The sequence below is a fragment of the Mus caroli genome, unplaced genomic scaffold, assembly GCF_978045245.1.
Source record: "Mus caroli unplaced genomic scaffold, Mus_caroli_1 scaffold_1, whole genome shotgun sequence".
Lineage (NCBI taxonomy): Eukaryota > Metazoa > Chordata > Mammalia > Rodentia > Muridae > Mus > Mus caroli.
The window spans coordinates 3,956,000-3,979,187 of NW_028227256.1; the positions used below are offsets into that span (position 1 = coordinate 3,956,000).

At 39.4% G+C, this 23,188-nt stretch overlaps 1 protein-coding gene across 5 annotated transcripts in view; it reads left to right on the top strand.

Moving 5' to 3' along the window:
* St18 (ST18 C2H2C-type zinc finger transcription factor) overlaps nt 1-23,188 on the top strand; it is a 130,925-nt gene that overhangs the window by 97,344 nt on the left and 10,393 nt on the right. For all 5 annotated transcript variants that reach the window (XM_021182120.2, XM_085835497.1, XM_021182282.2 and 2 more), the window contains 7 exons: nt 4,751-4,866; nt 14,326-14,388; nt 15,067-15,135; nt 16,350-16,412; nt 16,520-16,600; nt 17,799-18,020; nt 21,291-21,379. In XM_021182120.2, coding sequence (XP_021037779.1) covers nt 4,751-4,866; nt 14,326-14,388; nt 15,067-15,135; nt 16,350-16,412; nt 16,520-16,600; nt 17,799-18,020; nt 21,291-21,379 — 703 coding nt within the window. The remainder of the gene's footprint in view (nt 1-4,750; nt 4,867-14,325; nt 14,389-15,066; nt 15,136-16,349; nt 16,413-16,519; nt 16,601-17,798; nt 18,021-21,290; nt 21,380-23,188) is intronic.

The window sequence follows — 23,188 nt, forward strand, 5'->3', positions numbered from 1 at the left end:
AATAAGAATCTTGAAATGCCAAAGCCATGCCTTTGGTCTCTTAGAGTCCCTGTGTGAGCATGTCTGTGGAAAGTTATGTAACTCCAAGGTCACATATACTGGACAACTAGGTAGAATCTGTCCCAAAGTCCATTAGACGTACTCATTGGCCAAAGTTTTGACAAGGTGAGAAGCATCCAGCCCTCTCACTTCTGGAGATTGAGCCGTTGGCTTGGCCTGAGCAGATGCTTAGTTCCTACATAAGTACAAAAGTAACCTGTTGATGAACATAAGTGGTCCTATTGTGATATTAGTTAGGAATGCTGTTGATGGGCTTCCCAGGTAGTGTATTTAGGGACTGACATATCTATTTGCTGAAGAAATACTTATGATCTTGTTCAGCTGTTTGAGTTTCAGACACTTGGATTGGGGTAGGAGGGGAGGTCAACTTTGATTTTTGGTTACTATATCAGAAATTAAAGTCAACATCTCAGAAGTGACCACAGACTAGGAGGTTCTCCACTCTTTTCTCCCTTCTTCTACATATTTCCTCCAGCATCTCTAAGGATAAGCAGTGAGGTCCAGGAGACATACTGGACAAAAGTTCTCATCTCCACTGTGGTGCACACCTGGCCTCAGGCTTGCACCAAATGCTGGGGTAAAAAGACAGGCATGGGGCACACACCTGTAAGTCTTTAATTCTAGCACTAAAGAATCTAAAACTGGAGGATTGTGAGTTCAAGGCCAGCTTCAAGGCTCACTACATAGTGAGACCCTTTCTTAACGAACCAGCAAAAGCAACACAAGTGGGTACCCACTGTGGTGATCAGAGATATCGATCTGGAAGAAACCCTGCCCCTAGGATTCTGTGAATCAATATCAGCCATGCCAATCTGTACCCCCACCTGGAGGACAAACAGACTCATGAAGCAGCAGCATTCAGTAGACTGGCACTACTGTACCCAACTAGGTGGAGTTATTCAGACCTTTACATAGACACCATCAGTTAAATATCCCTAACTTGGAAATTCTGATATGCTTCAAAACCCCAAATACTTTTATTGTCATAGACAGTTTATTGGTCTGTGGTGCTGTCTACAAACTTCTCCCAGTGCCATCCTGTGTATGCAGAAGAACCAAAGTAACACCCTACTCCCAGGAGCTGAAGAGGCAGAGGCAGGGTGCTGGGAGCTGTTGTGGGCAGAGTAGAATTCATTCTGTTTCAAGGGAAACAGTGTAGTACAGAGTAGCAGAAACTACATCTCATTCTGATCTGAAATAAGAATTCCAGCATGTTCTGATCGCTCAACATGAAGCAATGAAAGGCTTTTAAACATTCTTCCCTTGACTACATGTCTATATTGACCTATCCTTGGTCAGTTTATGTACTAAAAACCTTCCTACCTTGTAATATAGAAAATGAGCCCTTGAGTCTGTGGTTCTTTCATAGGGTGTCCAGGACAGTATGGCTTTCGTATGTGTCTGTGCCTTCTGCCACAGCCTTCTTGTCTACTGTGCTTACATTACAGTCAAGTATGTCAGAAAATGAGTCTACTAACATTTTATCTTTGCTTTCCAATCTGTTTTATAATTTTTTTTAAAAAAAAGAGAAACATTTTGAATTCATCTTGGTAGTTATATGGATCCAAATGTTTTATGGTTTTCCCTACTTCAACATATATTTGTGACTGTTTCATTTCTCTATATACATACAGGGAAACACACACACAGCAGGAGAGAGGTAGAGAGGGAGGGAGGGAAAAAAGGAAGGTTTCTTTAGTCTAGTTCACAGAATGGCTTTCTTTAGGTCTAAAAGGGCAGTGTTACTCTACAGTTTTCAACCTGAGCATTTGGAAATGGAATTTAGAAGGCACATTGGAATTCTATCCCACTAACACTTTCCAAGACTGTAGGGATGCTCTATTTGTGTAGATGCACTGTGATTTCCTGAGTGAACTAAATACTTCTTTCATAGATATTCAGTTTATAGAGACTCACAGAAAAGTAATACTCAGCCATTGAAACTCCCTGATACAATTACATAACTTTGTTTTTTGTTGGCTCATCTGTACCAAGTATTCAATGAAAAGAGAGTATTTTTCACGTACTGTATTGAATCTTGAAGATAACAAGGATGAGGTTTGATAGCATTTTTTTTTAAAGTTTTTCGAGACAGGGTTTCTCTGTATAGCCATGGCTGTTCTGGAACTCACTTTGTAGACCAGGCTGGCCTCGAACTCAGAAATCCACCTGCCTCTGCCTCCCAAGTGCTAGGATTAAAGGCGTGCACCACCATGCCTGGCTGCATTTTTTTGAAAAGTAAGTTGGATTAAGTAATTTATATTCAGAATCCTTGTTTAGAAGACATCATAGGAACACCATATACAGTACGAGAAAACACAAGAACTCCTTCTGAAGCATGTCATATTATCCCAACAGTTCTGTGAAGCAAGTTTACTAACATTTCCAGAGAAGAGAATTGATACACAGGAAGGTATGATTTTTGGTCCTTGTATCACAAAAATTAAGTGATTAGGTTGGACCAAAAAATAAAGCAAAGTGGGATAAATATATTTAGAAGGAAGGAAGCAAGCAAGCATGCAAGGGGAAGAGAAAGAGAGAGAGAGAGAGAGAGAGAGAGAGAGAGAGAGAGAGAGAGAGAGAGAGAACAACAGAACAGACATTGCTAGGGAATATTAAGAAACATTGGAAAGGGAGAAAGAAGTCATGGCAGAGGAGGAAACAGAAGAGGAAGAAGAAAGAGATTAAGGGATTATTGTTTGGGCAAGGTTGTGAAAGCTGTCATAGCCTTGGGAGCTCCAAGGATGAAGACTAAGGTCTGATGGCCTTGCAAGTCTGCGTGATGTGGCTACGGAAGATTCCCTTTGCCATACTTGTTTAGGGACACTGTGTAGACCTCAGGAACTCATCTCGAATGTTTGAAGACCTGGAAGGATTTCGAATTTTGAAGACCTGGAAGAATTTCTTCTCATTTGCCCCTACCTCACAGCTCTCACATCACCGGAAATTGAGTGATTATTTCTAATTCATTGTTATCTAGTTCATATGCACAACAGTTGCTTAATTTTTGTGGTAATTTTCAGAAAATATTGTCTATCTCTCTCAGTGAAATAGCCTGTCCAGATGCCCTCTAAAAAAAATATCCTGTTTCTGGAAAAAAATCAAAATATCTCAAAAGGAAAGCACTGAGAAATAACTAGGGCTGTCATCTTTATTCAACTGTCAGTTCTCCAAAGATTTCAGGGCTTAAAATTTTAAAAGTGCCAGATGCTATTATCTGTTATTCATGTTACCATTATGTTCTGGTTTTTACTGAAATCAATATAACCTTCCATCTGTACATTGAAAGATCTGGGTGCACACGTATACTCTCTAAACACACACACGCCTTGCTACCACATCTTACACAGAACAAAATTACTATTTTCTAAACTAAACTTTTTTAAGTGTTAAATAACAGTCTCAAAAATATTACTGAATTCTGTACTGGATGGTATCTGAAAATTCATCTAGTATAATATGTTTCTGTAACAGGACCAATCCTAACAATTCTTTTAGCTGTGGCAGCATGTATTTACTTTCTCTGCAGGTTTGCAGAATACAAGGTAAAGCAAAAGCAGAAAATACCAACAATTGAAAGCATTAGAGCCTATAGTTTTAAAAGTTATGAAATATTTAAAAGGTCATCACCAACAAAGCCATCTTGTAAAAGTCCTTTACAACACTTTGCCATGCCAAATTAAATAACATATATCTAACCAACATTGTTTTATATGCATTTTAGCTGCATAATAGTTTGAGATTTAGTATTGATCATTTCCTTTAAAATCCTTCCATAATCCCACATTCCATAAGACTCAGATTTAACCCTCAACCAGAAACCTTCCCATGACTGGCTGTAAATGGACATGCTAAGGAGGGGCTAAGCTAGAATGGAACTGCTCCTAAGCCAAATCCATATTAGAGTGAATGGGAGAATGGGCAGTGTAAATCTCCATGATCAGGAATCCTTTCATTTCAGCCATTTTCATAGTAAAGCTTTAAAAACGAGATTCACTGCTTCACTGGCCTACCTTGCTGCAGATGGGGGCAGGGGACATTGAAACAGCCATTCTCTGCATTTTATACACATACACATATCCTTCCAGTACATATTGGTATCAACTATATTTTTATTAGTAAAGTAACAGAATATTTTGCAGCATAAAGAATATAAAGGATGGTATTGTTCCACAGTGGTTTCTGTTAATTAGGCATAAAATAGCATCAATTGAGGTATTTCTACTAGTGCCCATACTGTGGTACAATCTTCCTTTTGTTTTTCTACTGCTGTGACAGCTGGACATGTAAAAAAATGATTCCTGAGTTCATTAGGACGTGTTTATTTAATGAAAAAAACTTGAACCATACTAATATACTAACAACCATTCGGTTCAAGAAATGTCTCCACATTCACAAAGATGTGAAGTTTTAAAAGGGGTTCTTTCTTATTTATTATCTATCACCCTTTGGATAAAGGTCTATAACAGTAAAAAAAATCCTTTTTATTTTTATAAATATATCCTTTTATTTATTATTATTTCTATAAATCCTTTGCAGTACTCTAGCCATGTCTTAAAGCCAAACTCAAACCTGACACCAGTAGTTTCAAATCCACTTGCCTTTTCAGAATTCCTTAATGTCTTCTGCCTCTTTCTCTCCCCACTTACCTGTTTTTGTTTGTTTGTTTGGGCTGTTGTTTGTTTTCCAGAAAGATCCTGTGAACTTCCTAGAAAATTTAGAGGAAAAAAAGTTTGCTGGAGAGGCCTCTATCCCAAGCCCAAAGCCCAAGCTGCATACAAGAGATCTCAAGAAAGAATTAATCACGTAAGTCGTGCTCAGCCACCTGCCCTAAGAGATTCTGCAATTAGAAGACATACATTTACAACTGAGAGTGACAGTGACTTCCACATGAAAGCTGTACCTACTTCAGAACAACTGAACTAGCTAGCATATACCTACTCTCAGCTCCGCACTACAGAAGCTTACAAATGTGTGCATGTAGAGGTAGCAACCTCTGTTGCTTAAAAACAAAATAGAGATACACTCATGGTCATAGATTTTAAGTTAAAGATATATTGACTCACAGTATCTAAATCCTGACTTCAGGAAGTCAGCTAACTTTATAACACTCTAGAAAGCATGACTCGGGAAAGGATGGTTTTCAAGCTCCTTTCGGTTTTTTTAACTCAAAAGAGTTCAAGGAACAATTATCATGATTTATGCAAAGTATACATGAATCAAACCATCACACTGTACCCCTGTGTTATTTGGCCTTTGGTCTCTGCTACAAAGTACCAGACTTTATCCATTGAAAGAAAAATAAAAAAGGCTTATTATGGCTTATGGATTTGGAAGTTTTGATCCATGGCTACTTTTCTCTGTTGCCTTTGGGCTTGTGTTGATGCAGAAAGAACTTTATGACAGGAGCACATAATGGAGAAAACACCATGTTGTGTTTTGTAACAGGAGGGGTCCCAATATACCCTGTTGGGTGCTTACCTATAGTGATCTCCCACTAGGCCACACTCCTTGAGGTTTACCACCTGTCAATGCTAACATGGTCTTCAACACATGACATGGCCTTTGAGAGACATTTAAGATATACTTCACAGTAACCCCATAAATATGACAATTAATATGTGTCAATAAAAGCAAAATAGAATACATGCAAACCTGGAGGCAGCAATGGGAGTGAGTGGGTGATTGGGTAGAAGGGTGAGTGAGTCAGAGAGTAGGTGAGTGGGCAGGTGAGGAAGTAGGTGGGTGAGTGAGTGGGTAAGTGAGTAAGTGTATGGGTGAGTGGATGGGGAGTGAGTGGGTGAGTGAGTGGTTGGGTGTATGGGTGAGTGAGTAGTGACAGACATTATGGAAATAATTTTCCATCAGAAAGATGTGGAATGATATACAAATATGTTAACTTCCAATTAGAGTGTCTCAAAAAGAGTAACCTTTCTCCTTGGGCACCACATTTTTCTATTAAAAACTACCCCCAAACAGCTTCAAAGCAAACTCTCATCCCTTCTTCTTCTTCTTAGAGCTAAGCCTCTCAGGAAAATTGTTAGTGGTGCATGACCCTATTTTTCTCCAACATCTGTTCCATTCTTCCAGCTCCACCTAAACCACTGTTCTTGGGAAGCCCTCCACAACCCTTCCACCTCCAGTCTGGAGGTAGGTCCTTGACTTTTGCATACCTGACAGACAGCAGGTTTGGTGACCATGGCCATCAGGCACACTTGGCTTATTGGACCCCCTTACCTGAAGACTTTCCTTTCCTTACAGTGATTGCTTCCTAGACTCAGCACAGATCTCTAATGACTGAAATTCCTGCAGCTTGGACCTGAGACTTTTCTCCCCTTACTACTTTTATGGGAGTTGCCATACCTGGATTTAATCTCTGAGGCATATCCATTAGCTCACGGCAACAGAGCATGACCTTCTTCTAGACCCTACTTATTAGGCAACCTCATCTCTTATTTCCTGGGCACATGAGGAGCATACTTGTCTAAAGGCCTTGCAATTGCCGTAACCTCTCCCCAGGGTCTCTGAAAGGAGTCCATACTTGTCTTAGTCGGGGTTTCTATTCCTGGACAAACATCATAACCAGGAAGCAAGTTGGGGAGGAAAGGGTTTATTCAGTTTACATTTCCACACTGCTATTCATCACCATAGGAAGTCAAGACTGGAACTCAAGCAGTTCAGGGAGCAGGAGCTGATGCAGAGGCCATGGAGAGATGTTACTTACTGGCTTGCTTCCTCTGCCTTGTTCAGCTTACTTTCTTATAGAATCCAAGACTACCAGCCCAGGGATGGCATCACCCACAAAAGGCCCTCCCACCTTGATCACTAATTGAGAAAATGCCCTACAGTTGGATCTCATGGAGGCATTTCTCAACTGAAGCTCCTTTCTCTGTGATTACTCCAGCTTGTATCAAGTTGACATGGAAAAACCAGCCAAATCAATACTCTTGTCTCTTAGTTATCCCCTCCATCATCACTTGCCAGAAAGGCCCTTTACCCACTGTGGTTTCTCACCCCAAGCGCTGGTTTCAGGATACACCAGTATCACCAACTTACCAGTATATATAATTGCTTCCTTTCTGATCTCTATTGCCTGCCCACTTCCCTGAGAATGAGTTCCAGCCAGCATGGATACTCTTATTTCTTCATTTTGTGGTCTACCTGGCCAAATAATTATTTCATAATATGTACTGTATACTTCTTAGATACTCAAGCTACATGCACAGTAGCCTGTGATACAGTGCATATTTCAAATGCTGGACAGTAGTAAGTATGGGCCTTATACAAAATAGATATCCGTAGATCATTGCTTGGAGAGGACCAGTTTGCAATCTGACATGCAATTAGCCTTTTCTTCTTTATTTACTTTACATCCACATTGCAGCTCCCCTTGCATCCTCTCCTCCTAGTTCCACCTCCACCCTTTCTTCCATTCCCAACTCCCCTCTTCCTAAAGAATGGAATCCTCCCCCCAGGTACCAACCTAACCCTGGTCACAAGTCACATCAGGACTAAGCATATCTTCTTCCATTAAAGCCAGAGAAGTTACCCTAGCTAGGGGAAAGGAATTCAAAGGCAGGTATCAGAGTCCAAGTCAGAGACAGCTCCAGCTCCAATTGTTAGGGAACCCACATGAAGACCAAGCTACACATCTGCTACATATGTATAGGAGGCCTAGTACATGCACAATCGTTGAGCCCCCATGGGCCCAGGATAGTTGTAGGTCTTCTTGTGGTATCCTTGACCCCTCTGGCTCCCTCGATCCTATCCGTGACTCTTCTATGAGACCCCCTGAGCTCTGCCTAATATCGGCCTGTGGGTCTCTACATCTGTCTCCATCAGCTAGTGGATGAAGCCTCTCAGAAGACAGTAATCTTGGGTCCTGTCTGCAACTAGCTTTAAAGAAGCTTACACCTTGGCTCTCTACAGATTCTGTAGTCAAGCATGAACAGTTAGTTCCTAAGGTCAAGCTTCACCTGGGTCTTACTGGTCTACACAACGTGATGAAGGGTACCAAATACACCAGAACTCTAATTTCTCAGAACATTTTCTTTCTAGAAGGGCACTTATGAGAGCCGAGCAATTGTTATCACTTGGATCTGCTATTTGAACTTCTGTATCAGCTTTTTAAAAGTTCTTTTCCATGTAATTTTTTTAAAATGCATTCCAAAATGGCCAAAATCTATCTTTTCAGGGTGGGTTTTTAGAAATTGCAGAAACCATTACAAATTATGTGCTGTGTGAATGATGATTGACCATCCTGTGCCAGAAAAAAAGGAGTGGTAATGAACACCACTCCTGAATACGAAGATAAATATATAAAATAAGGCTCCCAAGACCCTTTACCATGTTTTTGAATCTATTGTGAATTCCCTGGAAGTTAACAGGCCTCCCAGGTCCCATGGTCAACATTTATATGGGAGTCTCAGATTTATATGTGTCTATGTTAGTGTCCTGATTTCTGTCCTATCTTCATTATATCTCAATTTTTCTTTTTAAGAGATAATCCTGGCATATGATAGTTTATCCAAAACTGGTCAAAAGAAAAATTTAAACTTTATCAACTCCCCTCTGCCTTGAATAGATTTGAACATCACTTACCAAGAGAAATTAGCTAGTTTCTTCCTTTGAACTTTGTTATTTTTATCAGAAATTCCCCCCAAGAATATATCACTCAACTGTTTTCTCTATAGATTTGAATATTTACCTGATAGCAGACCTATCAGGAATTCAATTAAGACCACCATTATCCTGTCAGAAATAATATTGCCACTAATTATTTATTCTTTTGGCCTTTTCATACCACAAAGCTTTACTTTTTCATCTAATCAAATTTATATGCTTATACTATATTGAATGGTAATTTACAGATAATTGGTTTAAAATCAGTATAACTTGTTGAATCTTTTGGCAGTCTTAATGAGCATAGTTGAAAATAGAAGAGAAAAATATGAAAACAGTACTTTTCTTTTTCAATAGATATTTTCTTCTTTTACATTTCAAATACTATCCCCAAACACCCCTGTACCTTCCCCCCACCCTGCTCCCAACCCACCCACTCCTGCTTCCTGGCCCTGGCATTCTACTGTACTGGGGTATATGATCTTTACAAGACCAAGGGCCTCTCCTCTCATTGATGGCCAACTAGGTCATGCTCTGCTACATATACAACTAGAGACACAAGCTCTGGGGGGTACTGGTTAGTTCATATTGTTGTTCCTCCTGTAGAGTTGCAGACTTCTTTAGCTCTTTCGGTACTTTCTCTAGCTCCTTCATTAGAGGTCCTGTGTTCCATCCAATAGATGACTGTGAGCATCCATTTGTGTATTTGCCAGGCACTTTCATAGCCTCACCAGAGAGAGCTATATCAGGGTCCTATTAACAAAATCTTTCTGGCATATGCAATGGTGGCTGGGTTTGGTAGTGGCATATGGGATGGATCCCTGGGTGAGGCAGTCTCTGGATGGTCCTACCTTCCATCTCAGCTCCCAACTTTGTCTCTGTAACTCCTTCCATGGGTATTTTGTTCCCCATTCTAGGAAGGAACTAAGTATCCACACTTTGGTCTTCCTTCTTCTTGAGTTTCATGTGATTGCAAATTGTATCTTGAATATTCTAAGTTTCTGGGCTAATATCTGCTTATCAGTGAGTGCATACCATGTGTGTTCTTTTGTGATTGGGTTACCTCACTCAGGATGATCTCCTCCAGATATAACCATTTGCCTAAGAATTTCATAAATTCATTGTTTTTAATTGCTGAGTAATACTCCATTGTGTAAATGTACCACATTTTCTGTATCCATTCCTCTGTTGAGGGACATCTGGGTTCTATCGAGCTTCTGGCTATTATAAATAAGGCTGCTATGAACATAGTGGAGCATGTGTCCTTATTACAAGTTGGAACATCTTCTGGGTATATACCCAGGAGAGGAATTGCTGGATCTTATGGTAGTACTATGTCCAATTTTCTGAGGAACCGCTAGACTGATATCCAGAGTGGTTGTACCAGCTTGCAATCCCACCAGCAATGGAGGAGTGTTTCTCTTTCTCCCCATCCTCGCCAGCATCTGCTGTCACCTGAATTTTTAATCTTAGCCATTCTGATTGGTGTGAGGTGGAATCTCAGGGTTGTTTTGATTTGCATTTCCCTGATGATTAACGATGTTGAACATTTTTTCAAGTGCTTCTCAGCCATTCAGTATTCCTCATCTGAGAATTCTTTGTTTAGCTCTGTACCCCACTTTTTAATAGGGTTATTTGATTTTCTGGAGTCCACCTTCTTGAGTTCTTTATATATATTGGATATTAGTCCCTTATCTGATTTAGGATTGGTAAAGATCCTTTCCCAATATGTTGGTGGCCTTTTTGTCTTATTGACAGTGTCTTTTGCCTTACAGAAGCTTTGCAATTTTATGAGGTCCTATTTGTCGATTCTCAATCTTACAGCACAAGCCATTGTTGTTCTGTTCAGGAAATTTTCCCTGTGCCCATATCTTCGAGGCTTTTCCCCACTTTCTCCTCTGTAAGTTTCAGTGTCTCTGGTTTTATGTGGAGTTCCTTGATCCACTTGGACTTGAGCTTTGTACAAGGTGATGAGAATGGATCAATTCACATTCTTCTACATGATAACCGCCAGTTGTACCAGCACCAATTGTTTAAAATGCTGGGGTTTTTTCCCCCACTGGATGGTTTTAGCTCACTTGTCAAAGATCAAGTGACCATAGGTGTGTGGGTTCACTTTTTGGTCTTCAATTCTATTCCATTGGTCTACCTGTCTGTCGCTGCACCAGTACCATGCAGTTTTTATCACAATTGCTCTGTAGTACAGCTTGAGGTCAGGCATGGTAATTCTATCAGAGTTTTTTCTTTTTATTGTTGAGAATAGTTTTTGCTATACTAGGTTTTTTGTTATTCCAGATGAATTTGCAAATTGCCCTTTCTAACTCGGTGAAGAATTGATTTGGAACTTTGATGGGGATTGCATTGAATCTGTAGATTGCTTTCAGCAAGATAGCCACTTTTACTATATTGATCCTGCCAATCCATTAGCATGGCAGATCTTTCCATCTTCTGAGATCTTCTTTGATTTCTTTCTTCAGAGACTTGAAGTTCTTATCATACAGATCTTTCATTTCTTAGTTAGAGTCACACCAAGGTATTTTATAATATTTGTGACTATTGTGAAGAGTGTTGTTTCCCTAAATTCTCCTGAAAACAATACTTTTCAAACACCATTTGGGCATGCAAATTCCCAAGCACTTGACAGCCCTTCACTTTCCAGTTCAGAGATTTTTTTTTTTTTTTGTATTTAATGGGTAAATGTTTACCAAGAAGATAACTCAGCCTGAATATAATCTCCATTATGTTTTGAGATATTTTATTGTCTATACATTCTGATATCCCTTCCTGAATCAGAGAGAGAAGAATTAAGTGGCTCCAATTTAGATCAGTCCCTGAAAACCAGCATCCCTCTGTGACCCTGAATATTCATATCTTCTTTACCTAAAACATTTGATAAGTGCCTAAAGGGGAAGCTACTTAGAGAAGGATAGGATCATAATATTAATCCCCAAAGTTTCTTTTAAAAATCCTCGTTCTGAATTTAATAGGCAGGAACAGAAAGGACTTTGCTGTGGGCAGGTTGTCAGTGAAAACCCAATGCCTAAATGATAGAGCTTCCTTTCTCTCAGAACCTTAACACGACCACATATAGCACTTCTGGGTGCAGTCCATCTGTGGACTCCAGAAAATCAAATAGCCCCATTAAAATATGGGGCTCAGAGCTAAACAAAAAAATTCTCACCTGAGGAATACGGAATGGCTGAGAAACACCTGAAAAAATGTTCAGCATCCTTAATCATCAGGAAAATGCAAATCAAAACAACCCTAAGATTCCATCTCACACGAGTCAGAATGGCTAAGATCAAAAATTCAGGTGACAGCAGATGCTGGCGAGGATGTGGAGAAAGAGGAACACTCCTCCACTGTTGGTGGGATTGCAAGCTTGTACAACCACTCTGGAAATCAATCTGGTGGTTTCCAGAAAATTGGACATGGTACTTGTCTTAGTCAGGGTTTCTATTCTTGCACAAACATCATGACCAAGAAAGAAGTTGGGGAGGAAAGGGTTTATTCAGCTTACACTTCCATACTGCTATTCATCACCAAAGGAAGTCAGGACTGGAACTCAAGCAGGTCAGGAAGCAGGAGCTGATTCAGAGGCCATGGAGGGATGTTCCTTACTGGCTTGCTTCCCCTGGCTTGCTCAGCCTGCTCTCTTATAGAACCAAGACTACAAGCCCAGAGATGGTCCCACCCACAAGGGGCCTTTCCCCCTTGATCACTAATTGAGAAAATGCCTTACAGTTGGATTTCATGGAGGCATTTCCTCAACTGAAGCTCCTTTCTCTGTGATAACTCCAGCTGTGTCAAGTTGACACAAAATTAGCCAGTACAGTACTACCGGAGGATCCCGCAATACCTCTCCTGGGCATATATCCAGAAGATGTTCCAACTAGTAAGAAAGAAACATGCTCCACTATGTCCATAGCAGCCTTATTTATAATAGCCAGAAGCTGGAAAGAACCCAGATGCCCCTCAACAGAGGAATGGATACAAAAAAAGATGTGGTACATTTACACAATGGAGTACTACTCAGCTATTAAAAAGAAGGAATTTATGAAATTCCTAGGCAAATGGTTGAACCTGGAGGGCATTATCCTGAGTGAGGTAACCCAACCATCTGTACACTCCAAATGAGCAATGTCAACATCGTCTAAAGATTTAAGTGTTTGGAAAACCAAGGATTCTCTAATTGGAAAGGTACCTCTTGAGGATAACAAACTTCTTGTGACTTTTTTAAAAAATCTCGAAGTCTAAGACAGAACTTTCTGGAAAATGTGAAGAGACACAGATCACAGTGAACCACCTTTGACAGACATCCTAGAGTCTGTTTTTGGGCTAGCTGTAAATTAGGGATTGCTGTGTTGTTACAGCTTTGAGCGAAACTGCTCAAGAGTTTTAATACCCAAACATCTTGCCTATTTCTCTATCACCAGTAATTTTCCCATGTAAATAACAATTTACATTTCAGTCAAAGATTTTCTTCTTTGTAGTTTCTAAAATGTCAGAGTTACTAGGTGGCTTTAAGAACCTATAGAAAGATTCCCTTCTATAATGTATCATATTGGTGCCAGGATTTTTGTTCTCATATTTTTTGAGTTATGAAAACATACATTTATCTTTTCAAAGAACAGAACAGCGTTGAGTGTTGACTCACAAAGCGCTATGACCACATGCTAGCATCTCTTCCTACATTGTTTGAGTTGGAAATCTGGACAAAACATTGAAAAGAGAAAAAACTGAGGAAGTGGCTGGACATGCTATACTTACTTTTTTTCTCCCTATAAATTTTCTTTTAAATCTCTAAATTCTTTTTTTTTACAACTCTATGGTATTTATTAAAACCCCATTTACATCTTAAAAACACAGATAGTCAAGGAAAAAGATGAAGACAGATATGCTCACACTAACCAAATCTGGAATGGTGTGTCTTTGTCAGTTCTAGACAGAGCAAGCTCTAGAACAAGGGAAATGGCCAGAGATAAAGATGGGCAGTAAACACAGGGTCAGTCCTATAGCCACACATAACAGTGCCACATATGAATGCAGCTGAAAGCAGCAAAGATTGCATTTGTAAATGCTCTAGGAGATATCCTCTGCTCCATCTGCACCTGACAGGGGAGGCACTCAGGAAGAGGGTCAGGATACAGGTAGACAAAACACTTGGTTCATGGACTTGATCTGGTATGTGTCATTCAATAAGACTGGAATATACATTCTCCATTCTTATGGAATATTCACCAAACTGTGCTGCTGAGGAAGACCTGACATCACCCAGGAGCTTCTTAGTGGTCTTAGGCATCTCTGCCCCTACTTTTCCTGCTCACTGCATTTTAACAGCCTTGACCAAGCCCTTCCTGCCTAACAGTGCAGTGTCCATCCCTGACATTGACCCCAGCATCCTTTCTCCTCCCCTCCCCTCCCCTCCCCTCCCCTCCCCTCCCCTCCCCTCCCCTCCCCTCCCCTTTCCTCTCCTCTCCCCTCCTCTCCCCTCTCCTGAAACCTCTAAATTCCTAATGCTTTAGCTTCTGCATCTCCTAAACAGTACAGTTTTGAAAGGAAAAAATTCTTTGTAAATTTTCTGGAAGAAAATAATCTGTGAAATGCACTCGACATTCATGATGTGTTTTTCTGCTACCACAGCTGCCCAACACCAGGATGTGATGGAAGCGGCCATGTCACAGGCAACTATGCCTCTCACCGCAGGTACTGAATGCCCTTGTTTCTGTTCAGGGTTTCATCATCTTGGTCTGTTGCATCTTGCTTATTCTAGCAACCTCAAACTGCTCTCTATATTAGGAAATTATGAGTGAGTTAGAGATGGAGGTTATTTTTCAGAGATTTAGATATGGTGCATGGAAATAATGATTCTCGGTTCAAAAGAATATTCTAGTCCTGGTTACAGACCAACTCAGGGTTCATGTCAGGCTATAGCCCACCTAGCATTAAACAAAGAAAGCACACAGGCCTCTCACTATGGAGGTGGCATTCCTGAACAAATAAACGTGTTGTGAGACTGAACAATGAAAGATCTCTGGTGTTTTCCTGATGGTAGGTAGCATCTCCTTTCCTGTAGACAGTGGCTTAAAGCTGATTCTGCACTGTGGCTGGTGTGGCAGTGAGAATGGATGGCTGGCCACTGCTGATCACTGAGTTCTCATTAGATTAAAGTCCTTCATTTGATAAATAGCAAATCTAGTTTACAACAAATAAATGAAACCACCTTAAGGCCATGTTCATTAATAGTAAAACCAGATTCAGTCCCAGTTAATTCTTTTTAATTCCTGGTCACCCATAACTTAATGTATATCACAAATTTAGGGCACACAGTACATCAGATTTGTCCACATCAGTGCTGTACTTTTCTTCCTCTTTCCTCTGTAGTGTCTCTGGATGTCCTCTAGCAGACAAGACTCTGAAGTCTCTCATGGCTGCCAACTCTCAAGAGCTTAAGTAAGTGCTGGGAGGCATGACCTCTGTGCCCCTCTTCACCCTGATGGAGCCCTCTTTGTTCAGTGCCCATGTTGCCTTCTGAAGAGAAATAAAATTGTACCTGACTAAGTAGCAGAAAAACCATGTGTCAGAGCACTGAGAGGGCTGACGCTGAGCCCATGCACCTTACCCAGACTGACTTGCTGGGGATTGCAAGAAAGGCCATGGTGCTTATGTTTTATAGTGATTTGTAACAAATGGCATAAAAACACATTCTTTTTACTGTTAATTTCAGAACTTATTTACTAAACCATACTGATGAAGGTGTAGCAAACATTCACCATCAGTTTTAAGAAATCATGAAAATTTAAAATCTTCCACCTGCCTTTCACTTTTGTTAAACATCATTCCGGCTCAGTTCTACTTTGTTATTGATTTTTTATTTTTTTTTTATGTTTTTATTTTCCTGACATTTGATGTTTTATATAAATATATTTATAGTAACTATGAAGTAATTTGACATTATAGTACATCTTATAAGCTTAATAATAAGTAATATAAAAATCTGATATTTTTAATCCAGAAATAATGAGAATTTGGAAATATGCGAATATTTTTCTTATTTTCCAATGTCAAAGTACAATTTATTATGTCAAGGTACAGTCTTGAATATTGATTGCCATTTTCAAAGATTGAAATATAAAGATGTTTTGGGGTTGGTAATTAATGGATTGAAAAGTAAGGTACAACATAATATCATCCTCAGTCTAAACTTTTCCATTGCCACATCTTACAGCTATCACTTCACATACTTTCTCTAAATTTCATGTTACAAAAAAAAATCATAAAGACACTGGAAGCAGGCAGGTTGAGAAGGCCTGCTGCAATGTCAATAATTGTTTCATGCCACCACCTAACAAATAATTTATCTATTCTATCCATTCAAGAAAAAAATCTTTCACTAATCTCTTATTTAGATACTCAAGAAAAAAATTCCTAAAAAATACTTCTTGACATAATAGAAAACATATAAACATATGTGTGTGTGTCATATAGAAGAAGATGTATAAGCTTCTAAAGCACTAAAAGAAAATACTGATAAAGAGCTTGAGAGATGGCTCAGTGATTATGAGTTTCTATTGTTCCTGCAGAGGACCCTGGTTCAATTCCTAGCACCCATGTGAGGCAGCTCATGACCACATGTAACTCCAATTACAACTGTTTGTGTTTTCTAGGTGTCCAACCCCAGGTTGTGACGGTTCTGGTCACGTGACTGGAAACTATGCCTCCCACAGAAGGTAAGACTAGCCCCATTTCTCAAATGAGAAGTAATATGTTGGCAATGATATCCAGTCATAATCTCATAATCACAGGGTGTTGTACCATTCTTGGTTTTTCTTTTTAGCTTGTCTGGTTGCCCTCGTGCAAGGAAAGGTGGCATCAAAATGACCCCAACAAAAGAAGAAAAGGAAGAGTCTGAACTTAGGTAAATGCCATGAAGAACCAGGGTGGGCTGTATCTTCTCTCTAACATGGAGGAGCCTTTGGATGTCACTGAATACACACTGAGTCCTGGAGGAGATAAATCATTAAGAGTCAGGATTTCTGGCTAAAGACCAAAATGTTCAGAAGTTCAAGAATATTTTTCTCACTTATAACTGCATGTCTACACTTCTTTAATAGTGCAGAAGTGAAAGAAATTTATTCCTTGCTCATCTGATTTAAAGGAAAACAACATGTGGAAGTTGTTTTATTATGGTATTTCTCTGTGTCTATATTTTTTTAGCTTTTTTGTTATGATTGTTTTTTTCCAATTCTAATTTATTTTATTTTATCTATTTTATTTTATTATTATTTTGTGCCTGTTTGTATTTTAATAAGGGAGAGGAAGAGTGTGAGTTTGTGTGAAGAGGATAGTGGGGAGGATCTGGGAGGACTGGGAGGAGGGAAAAGGATAACCGATCAAAATACTTTTTATTTTAAATCGATTTTCAGTTTTAAAAATAGAAAAGAAAAAAGAGTGGGTAAGAGCTTGGCTACATCTCTTGATAACTGGATAGCTCTTACACAAATCTCATTTTTCTCCGCCTGCAAATGGAATAACATTCTCTACCAAAGTGTTTTCAGTGAACATTAAGAGGTGATGCGTGAAAAATTCTCAGCTTACAGTCTGCCAGCTCTTACCAACACAAAGCTGTTTCTTTACTTGTGATATGTCTTAGGGTTTCTGTTGCTACAGTGATACACCAAGACCAAAAGCAAGTTAGGGAGAAAAAGGCTTATTGAGCTTACAATTTCAGATCATGGTCAATCATTGAAAGAAGTCAGGGCAGGAACTGAAACAGGGCAAGAACCTAGAGGCAGGAGCTGATGCCATGGCTGGATGCTGCTTACTAGCTTGCTCTCTATGGATTCTTATAGAACTCAATACTACCAGCCCAGGGTGGCCCTACCTACATTGGGCTGGGCCCTCCCACATCAATTGATAATTTAAAAAATGTTATTCAGGCTTACCTACAGCCTTTCTCAGGTGAGGTTCTGTCCTCTCTAATGACTCTAGCCTGTGTCAAGCTGACACTGAATTAGCGACCATGTGGTGGTGACCTTTAAACTCTCTGCTGTTGATTACTTCTGTATATTTTAGAGCTTTAACTTCCTGATCATAGCTCTACTGTGTTTCTGTAGATGCCCTGTAATAGGGTGTGACGGCCAAGGCCACATATCAGGTAAATACACATCACACCGCACAGCTTCTGGCTGTCCTCTGGCTGCCAAAAGACAGAAAGAGAATCCCCTCAATGGGACACCTCTCTCCTGGAAACTGAACAAGCAAGAGCTTCCTCACTGTCCTCTGCCAGGATGCAATGGTCTGGGTCATGTAAACAACGTTTTTGTCACCCACAGAAGGTAATGCTTGTTTTCTGTCTTTCTGTTGTTGTGATTGTGTGTGATGTGAGTTACTTGGGGGCAAGGCCAAAACTCTCAGCATATCATTATTTATAACACTTATAACACCAAGTCTTGCTAAGTAGATATTTTACTAGTCTGAAGAATAAAAACTGCATTTTCTCTGTTTCTGAAAATTCACTGCACAGATTTCAAGTGTTTTAGAAACTCCATTTGTTTCTTAAATTCTAAAATATTGCTTATGTTGCTGTTTTTAAGTGGCTCAGTCTTTTAATGCTTCCCTCCAGTTCCAAGTGCTGCTCTCCACTCTGCTACATCAGGCAGTGGTGAGCGTTCACTCATGTATGTCTGTCTTCCTGCCTCTCTTGCATCAACTCAATTGCAGGCCACTGCTGCGATGTTCTGCTTCTGGGAAGATGTGATTCACCCACAGCAGCCTGGAACATGTGTAGGTGCTCGTGGGGCACATGGACTTGGAGCTTTACAATGATGTCACTCCCTCATCGCTGAACCCCTAACTCTCAGGGGACTCCTCTGTTGCACAAGGATGATCTTAGTCCATCTCTGTGGTTCATATTCCACCTAAAGAAAAAGAAAAGCTAGAAAATTCCTGATATATTTCTCTAGTCGATGAGTGGCCCACCCCCTTCTAGTCTTTTAGGCTACTACTTTTTTTATTAAATATTTTTATTACGTATTTTCCTCAATTACATTTCCAATGCTATCCCAAAATTCCCCCATACCCTCCCCCCCACCTCCCCTACCTACCCATTCCTACTTTTTGGCCCTGGTGTTCCCCTGTACTGGGGCATATAAAGTTTGCAAGTCCAATGGGTTAGGCTACTTCTTACAGTCTTAGGGAAACTTTGATTCCTTTATGCTCAGTATACAAACTAAGCAAAGTTGGAACATTTTGAAGCTTGTTCAGTTCTAAAGGGATAAAAACAGTTTTACCAGAAATTAATCTCTAGAGGAACTGGTCGCTTTCAAGGTGCCAGTAAAACTGGCTTATGGAGAAATTTGAATTTTCTATGAGGAGGTCAAAGGAAGCCCTTAACATTGATACCAGAAAATTATCTTTCCAGGGATTGCTTGTTTTGAAATGGTCAGAGAAACTTGCTTAGGCAATTTTGTTTCCAAGTTACTTGTTTTGATGGCTTTCAGTGCAAGGCCATGTCTACTGTGGCATACCTTGTTTTAATAAGTTTGGATCATGATGTCCTATCCAGGAGCAGCAGTCACAAACCAAATGTGCCTAAGTTGAGTCACCTGCCATTTTGTTTTAAAAAGGCAAACACTACCCTGAATATACGTAATCTAGTATGGGAAGAAATGAAGACACAGCTCACCTCTGCTTTGATATACCTTAACTGAATTGCTGATTTTATGGAAATGATATAAGACTTATGTTTTAGATTAGTTTTGTTTTTTTTTCTGCAATGGAGTCCACACTCCATAGGCCTGCTCCCAGTCCTGCCAAGCTTCACCTTCAGTCCCAAAAAGGACTTCTATCATGGGAGATAGGGATAGGGTAATACAGATATATGTGTACATGTCTGTGAAGGCCTGAGGAAAGATACCTGAGAGTGACCTATGATCTACACACATATGTAGAGGTCAGAGGACAACCTCAGTTGTCTTTCCTCTTTTGTTTTAGAGAGGATCTTTCACTGGCCTGAAACTTCAACAAGTATTCTAAGCTAATGGGCTAGTGGGCTCCAAGGATCCACTTACCAGCCCCTGCCTTCCAAAGCCTCATTTTCATGTCAGCACATAATGCTTCTAAGCTGTGTGATGATAGCTAATGGTTCCTTAGCATTTTTCCAACAGTGTCTACCAGAAATGTACTGTAAATTGCAAAACAGATGTTGGAAGGGAAAAGATGTGGTGTTTCAAATGATACTGTTCATTATGTTAAAAGTAGACACCTTCAACATTTCCCTTTACCAATTATTTATCCCCTTCACAACCATTTTCTAAGACTACAGCATGTGACAATAAAAGAAGACAAACTCATACACACTCTAAAAAGGAGGACCTAGTCTTCTTGAATCTTATGTAGGCCATGAATGTCAGAACAAGGCTCCTAAGGGGTTTTGACCTCAAATTGTGCCTCTTATTGTCTTTTCCTTCATAAATAATTTATCACTTATCCAAGATGATCAAACCATATAACATTTTATAATGTTATCTATTATATATGACAATTAAAGTTTTATGTTAGTTTCTGTACTTTAAGAATAAGGAAATTATTCAACATTAATAATCTATAAAGCATGCAATGGCTCACGTTTATTAAGGATTTTATTCCAGAAAACCTTTCTTCCACTTGGCATAGCCTCTTGAACTTCAGGTTGAAATGATTGTTTTATAGACAAATTGAAACCACACTTCTGTGGGGAAAAATACTTTAAATGGTTGATTATTCTCATTTTTGTTTTAATCTAAAAATGGTTTCTACAAAGATACAACAAAACCATAAAAGAATTAATGACTGCTTAGAACAAGAAATTTATTTGTTAATAAATAATGAAAAACATATTTTGTTCATGGTTGTCATTATCACAATGGTGCTATTTAAATAAAACAAGTGACATTAAAGGAAAGAAGCCTGCAGAAGAGAGCAGTGATTCAATGGGCAGGGTCATGTACACCAGATCAGATAATAGATCTCCTTGCCCTGGCTGCACCTGCCACAACTGCCTTTATTCTCATTTCAGTGTAGTGATTTTTAAAATGAAAAATAATATTTGAACAGTTGAAGAAAAAATTAGAAACTTTCCACAAGCAGACTGAATCTTCTATAGTGAGAGGGGTTTGTTGCTGACTACTATTAAAACTGAGTCACTCTATAAAGATCAGAGTGTACTTTGCATGAAAACAAGAAGAACTAGGATCTGTCATGTTTTTCATGGACATTAGCCAGATAACAACAGTCCTTGCTCATGACCTTGGTGGGCAGTTTTGTATATACAGAAAATAAAGTTTGTACCACTGACCACACATTCATGAGTATAAAAGACCAGTGCTCTGCCAAGTGAATGAAACCAGTTGTGTCAGCAATGACAACCTGTACTTTGATTTAAGAGGAAAAGGAAAAATGCTTTACATTACTTTAGGACATTTAGATTTTATTTAATATATGTCTATTGGTTCCTTTCTATAATTAGATTATGGGTCAAAACTATCAAGAGCAGGTAGCAAAAAAAATATATCGTTTTATGAGAAATGACATCCATTCACACATGGGTATAAATCCTCTTCTCACAGCTTATCTGGATGCCCTCTCAATGCACAAGCTATCAAAAAAGTCAAGGTCTCTGAGGAACTAATGACTATCAAGCTCAAAGCAACTGGGGGTAAGTCACCATCTCAACCAAGGCCTAGACACTAAATACCACCTGCCTCTTTAAATGAAAGTATGCACTGTATTAAAGCATACTTTCAGTGTGCAAAAAAAAGTGGGGAGGGGTTCCTCAGCTTTAAGCCAAACCATAATCTATCTCAGAAACATTTTCTCCATGTCTCCTCTACTATTTAATAAGGCTTTTCTGCAAGAAAAGATATGAAATGACACATGGATAAGTGGAGAGACACACCAGTTGTGTCCTTCAATCTTTTCAGTGACAATTTTTCTCCCAAGGGTGTGTGTACCTGCATGTACATATGCGTGCATGTGCATGCCAGTGGGTTTATGTGTACACATGTGTACATGCATATGTGTTCCCAGTGTATATTAGCCATAAATTTTCAATATACAAATTCTGGCATCTGTATTTAAACATTTAATTGTTTCCTGTTTAAAAACAAATGTTTTATGTTGACTCTAGGTGCCCTACTATCTGTATCCACATCTCTGTTTCTTTACCTAGTTCTTAGTGTCAGTTCCCTGTCAGTATTAGGATGTATTAATTCTGAGTTCTCTAGGAGGCTCCCATTGTTGTTTTTGTCCTTGTGTAGTTTTCAAATGTTTCTTTCAGCATTCTTTCAGGTTCTCTCAGGCCTACTTCTTTCCCCTCAAAGACCTTCCTAAAGCATCAGACACACCGTGGCAAAGCAGTACTGTGCTTCAGAATTATATCCGATGTCTTTGGTACATGATTAGAGCTGAACCAGAACCATTTTCTTTTCATTTTTTTTCTGCAGGGGAGGGAAGCTCAGGCCTCTTGCATGTTAAGTGTGCACTCTCATGCTGTGCTCAAGCTGGGAACCTTTAATTGTTCTCTCATTTCTTTTCTGAAAGTCTTTTTGCTTATTTAATGCAAATATGGGCTTTTAAGTCAGAGATATGTGATGTCATGGAAAGAAGAGCTCTCTTGAGATTCCTATCACTTCCTACTTAGGAAGACCTTCATCTGCATTACCTACATCATCCTTTAGGTGCTTCTCCACTCCCAGGCTGCCCACTGCTAAGACCTTTAGTTGCCCCTAGATGTTAGAGACAGACCAACTACTCTACCATTTCTAGTTGCCAGATGTTAAGCAGATAGTTTTGCCTAGAACTCTGGCTATTTCTTAGAAGTATCTCACTCCTCCAGTACCTCTGCATCAGTGAAATCAGGACACTTTAATGTGTTTTTGTCTATACATCACCTTTGCATAAATATGGGGTAAAGTGTGCAAACCTCACTGAATAAAATTTAATAGGGTATTTGTAAATTTTCATTGATCCATAGCAATACCGAGCTAGTCCAACATTCTACCAAATGAACTTAAAGGAGCACCATGGGTATGCATCTTATTATGTTTCCAAAAACACATCAGCCATCTGTGAGTAGAAGTGACATTACAAAATCCCCACCAACTTCTAAGCTTCCAGTGGATTCTAAACCACAGATAATATTAGCCCTATATACACACCTGTGTTTAATTTATAAATTAGGCACAGTAAGAGATTAGCAACAAATAATAATAAAATAGAACAAATACAACTTACTATAAATCCAATTTTTAAGAACTTAGGCGCTATTTCTGGAAATTTCTCTTGAATATATTCCATCTAAAGTTGAGCGTAAGGAAGGCACATCACAGATAGCAGAGGCCTGAGTAAGGCCCTGAAACATTGTCCTGGAGGCAGAGAACTCATGTGTGAATCTCAGCTCTGAGATTTAGTTTCCCATCTATAGAAAGAGGGAGGGAGTGATTGTCTCATAAAGCATATGAATTAT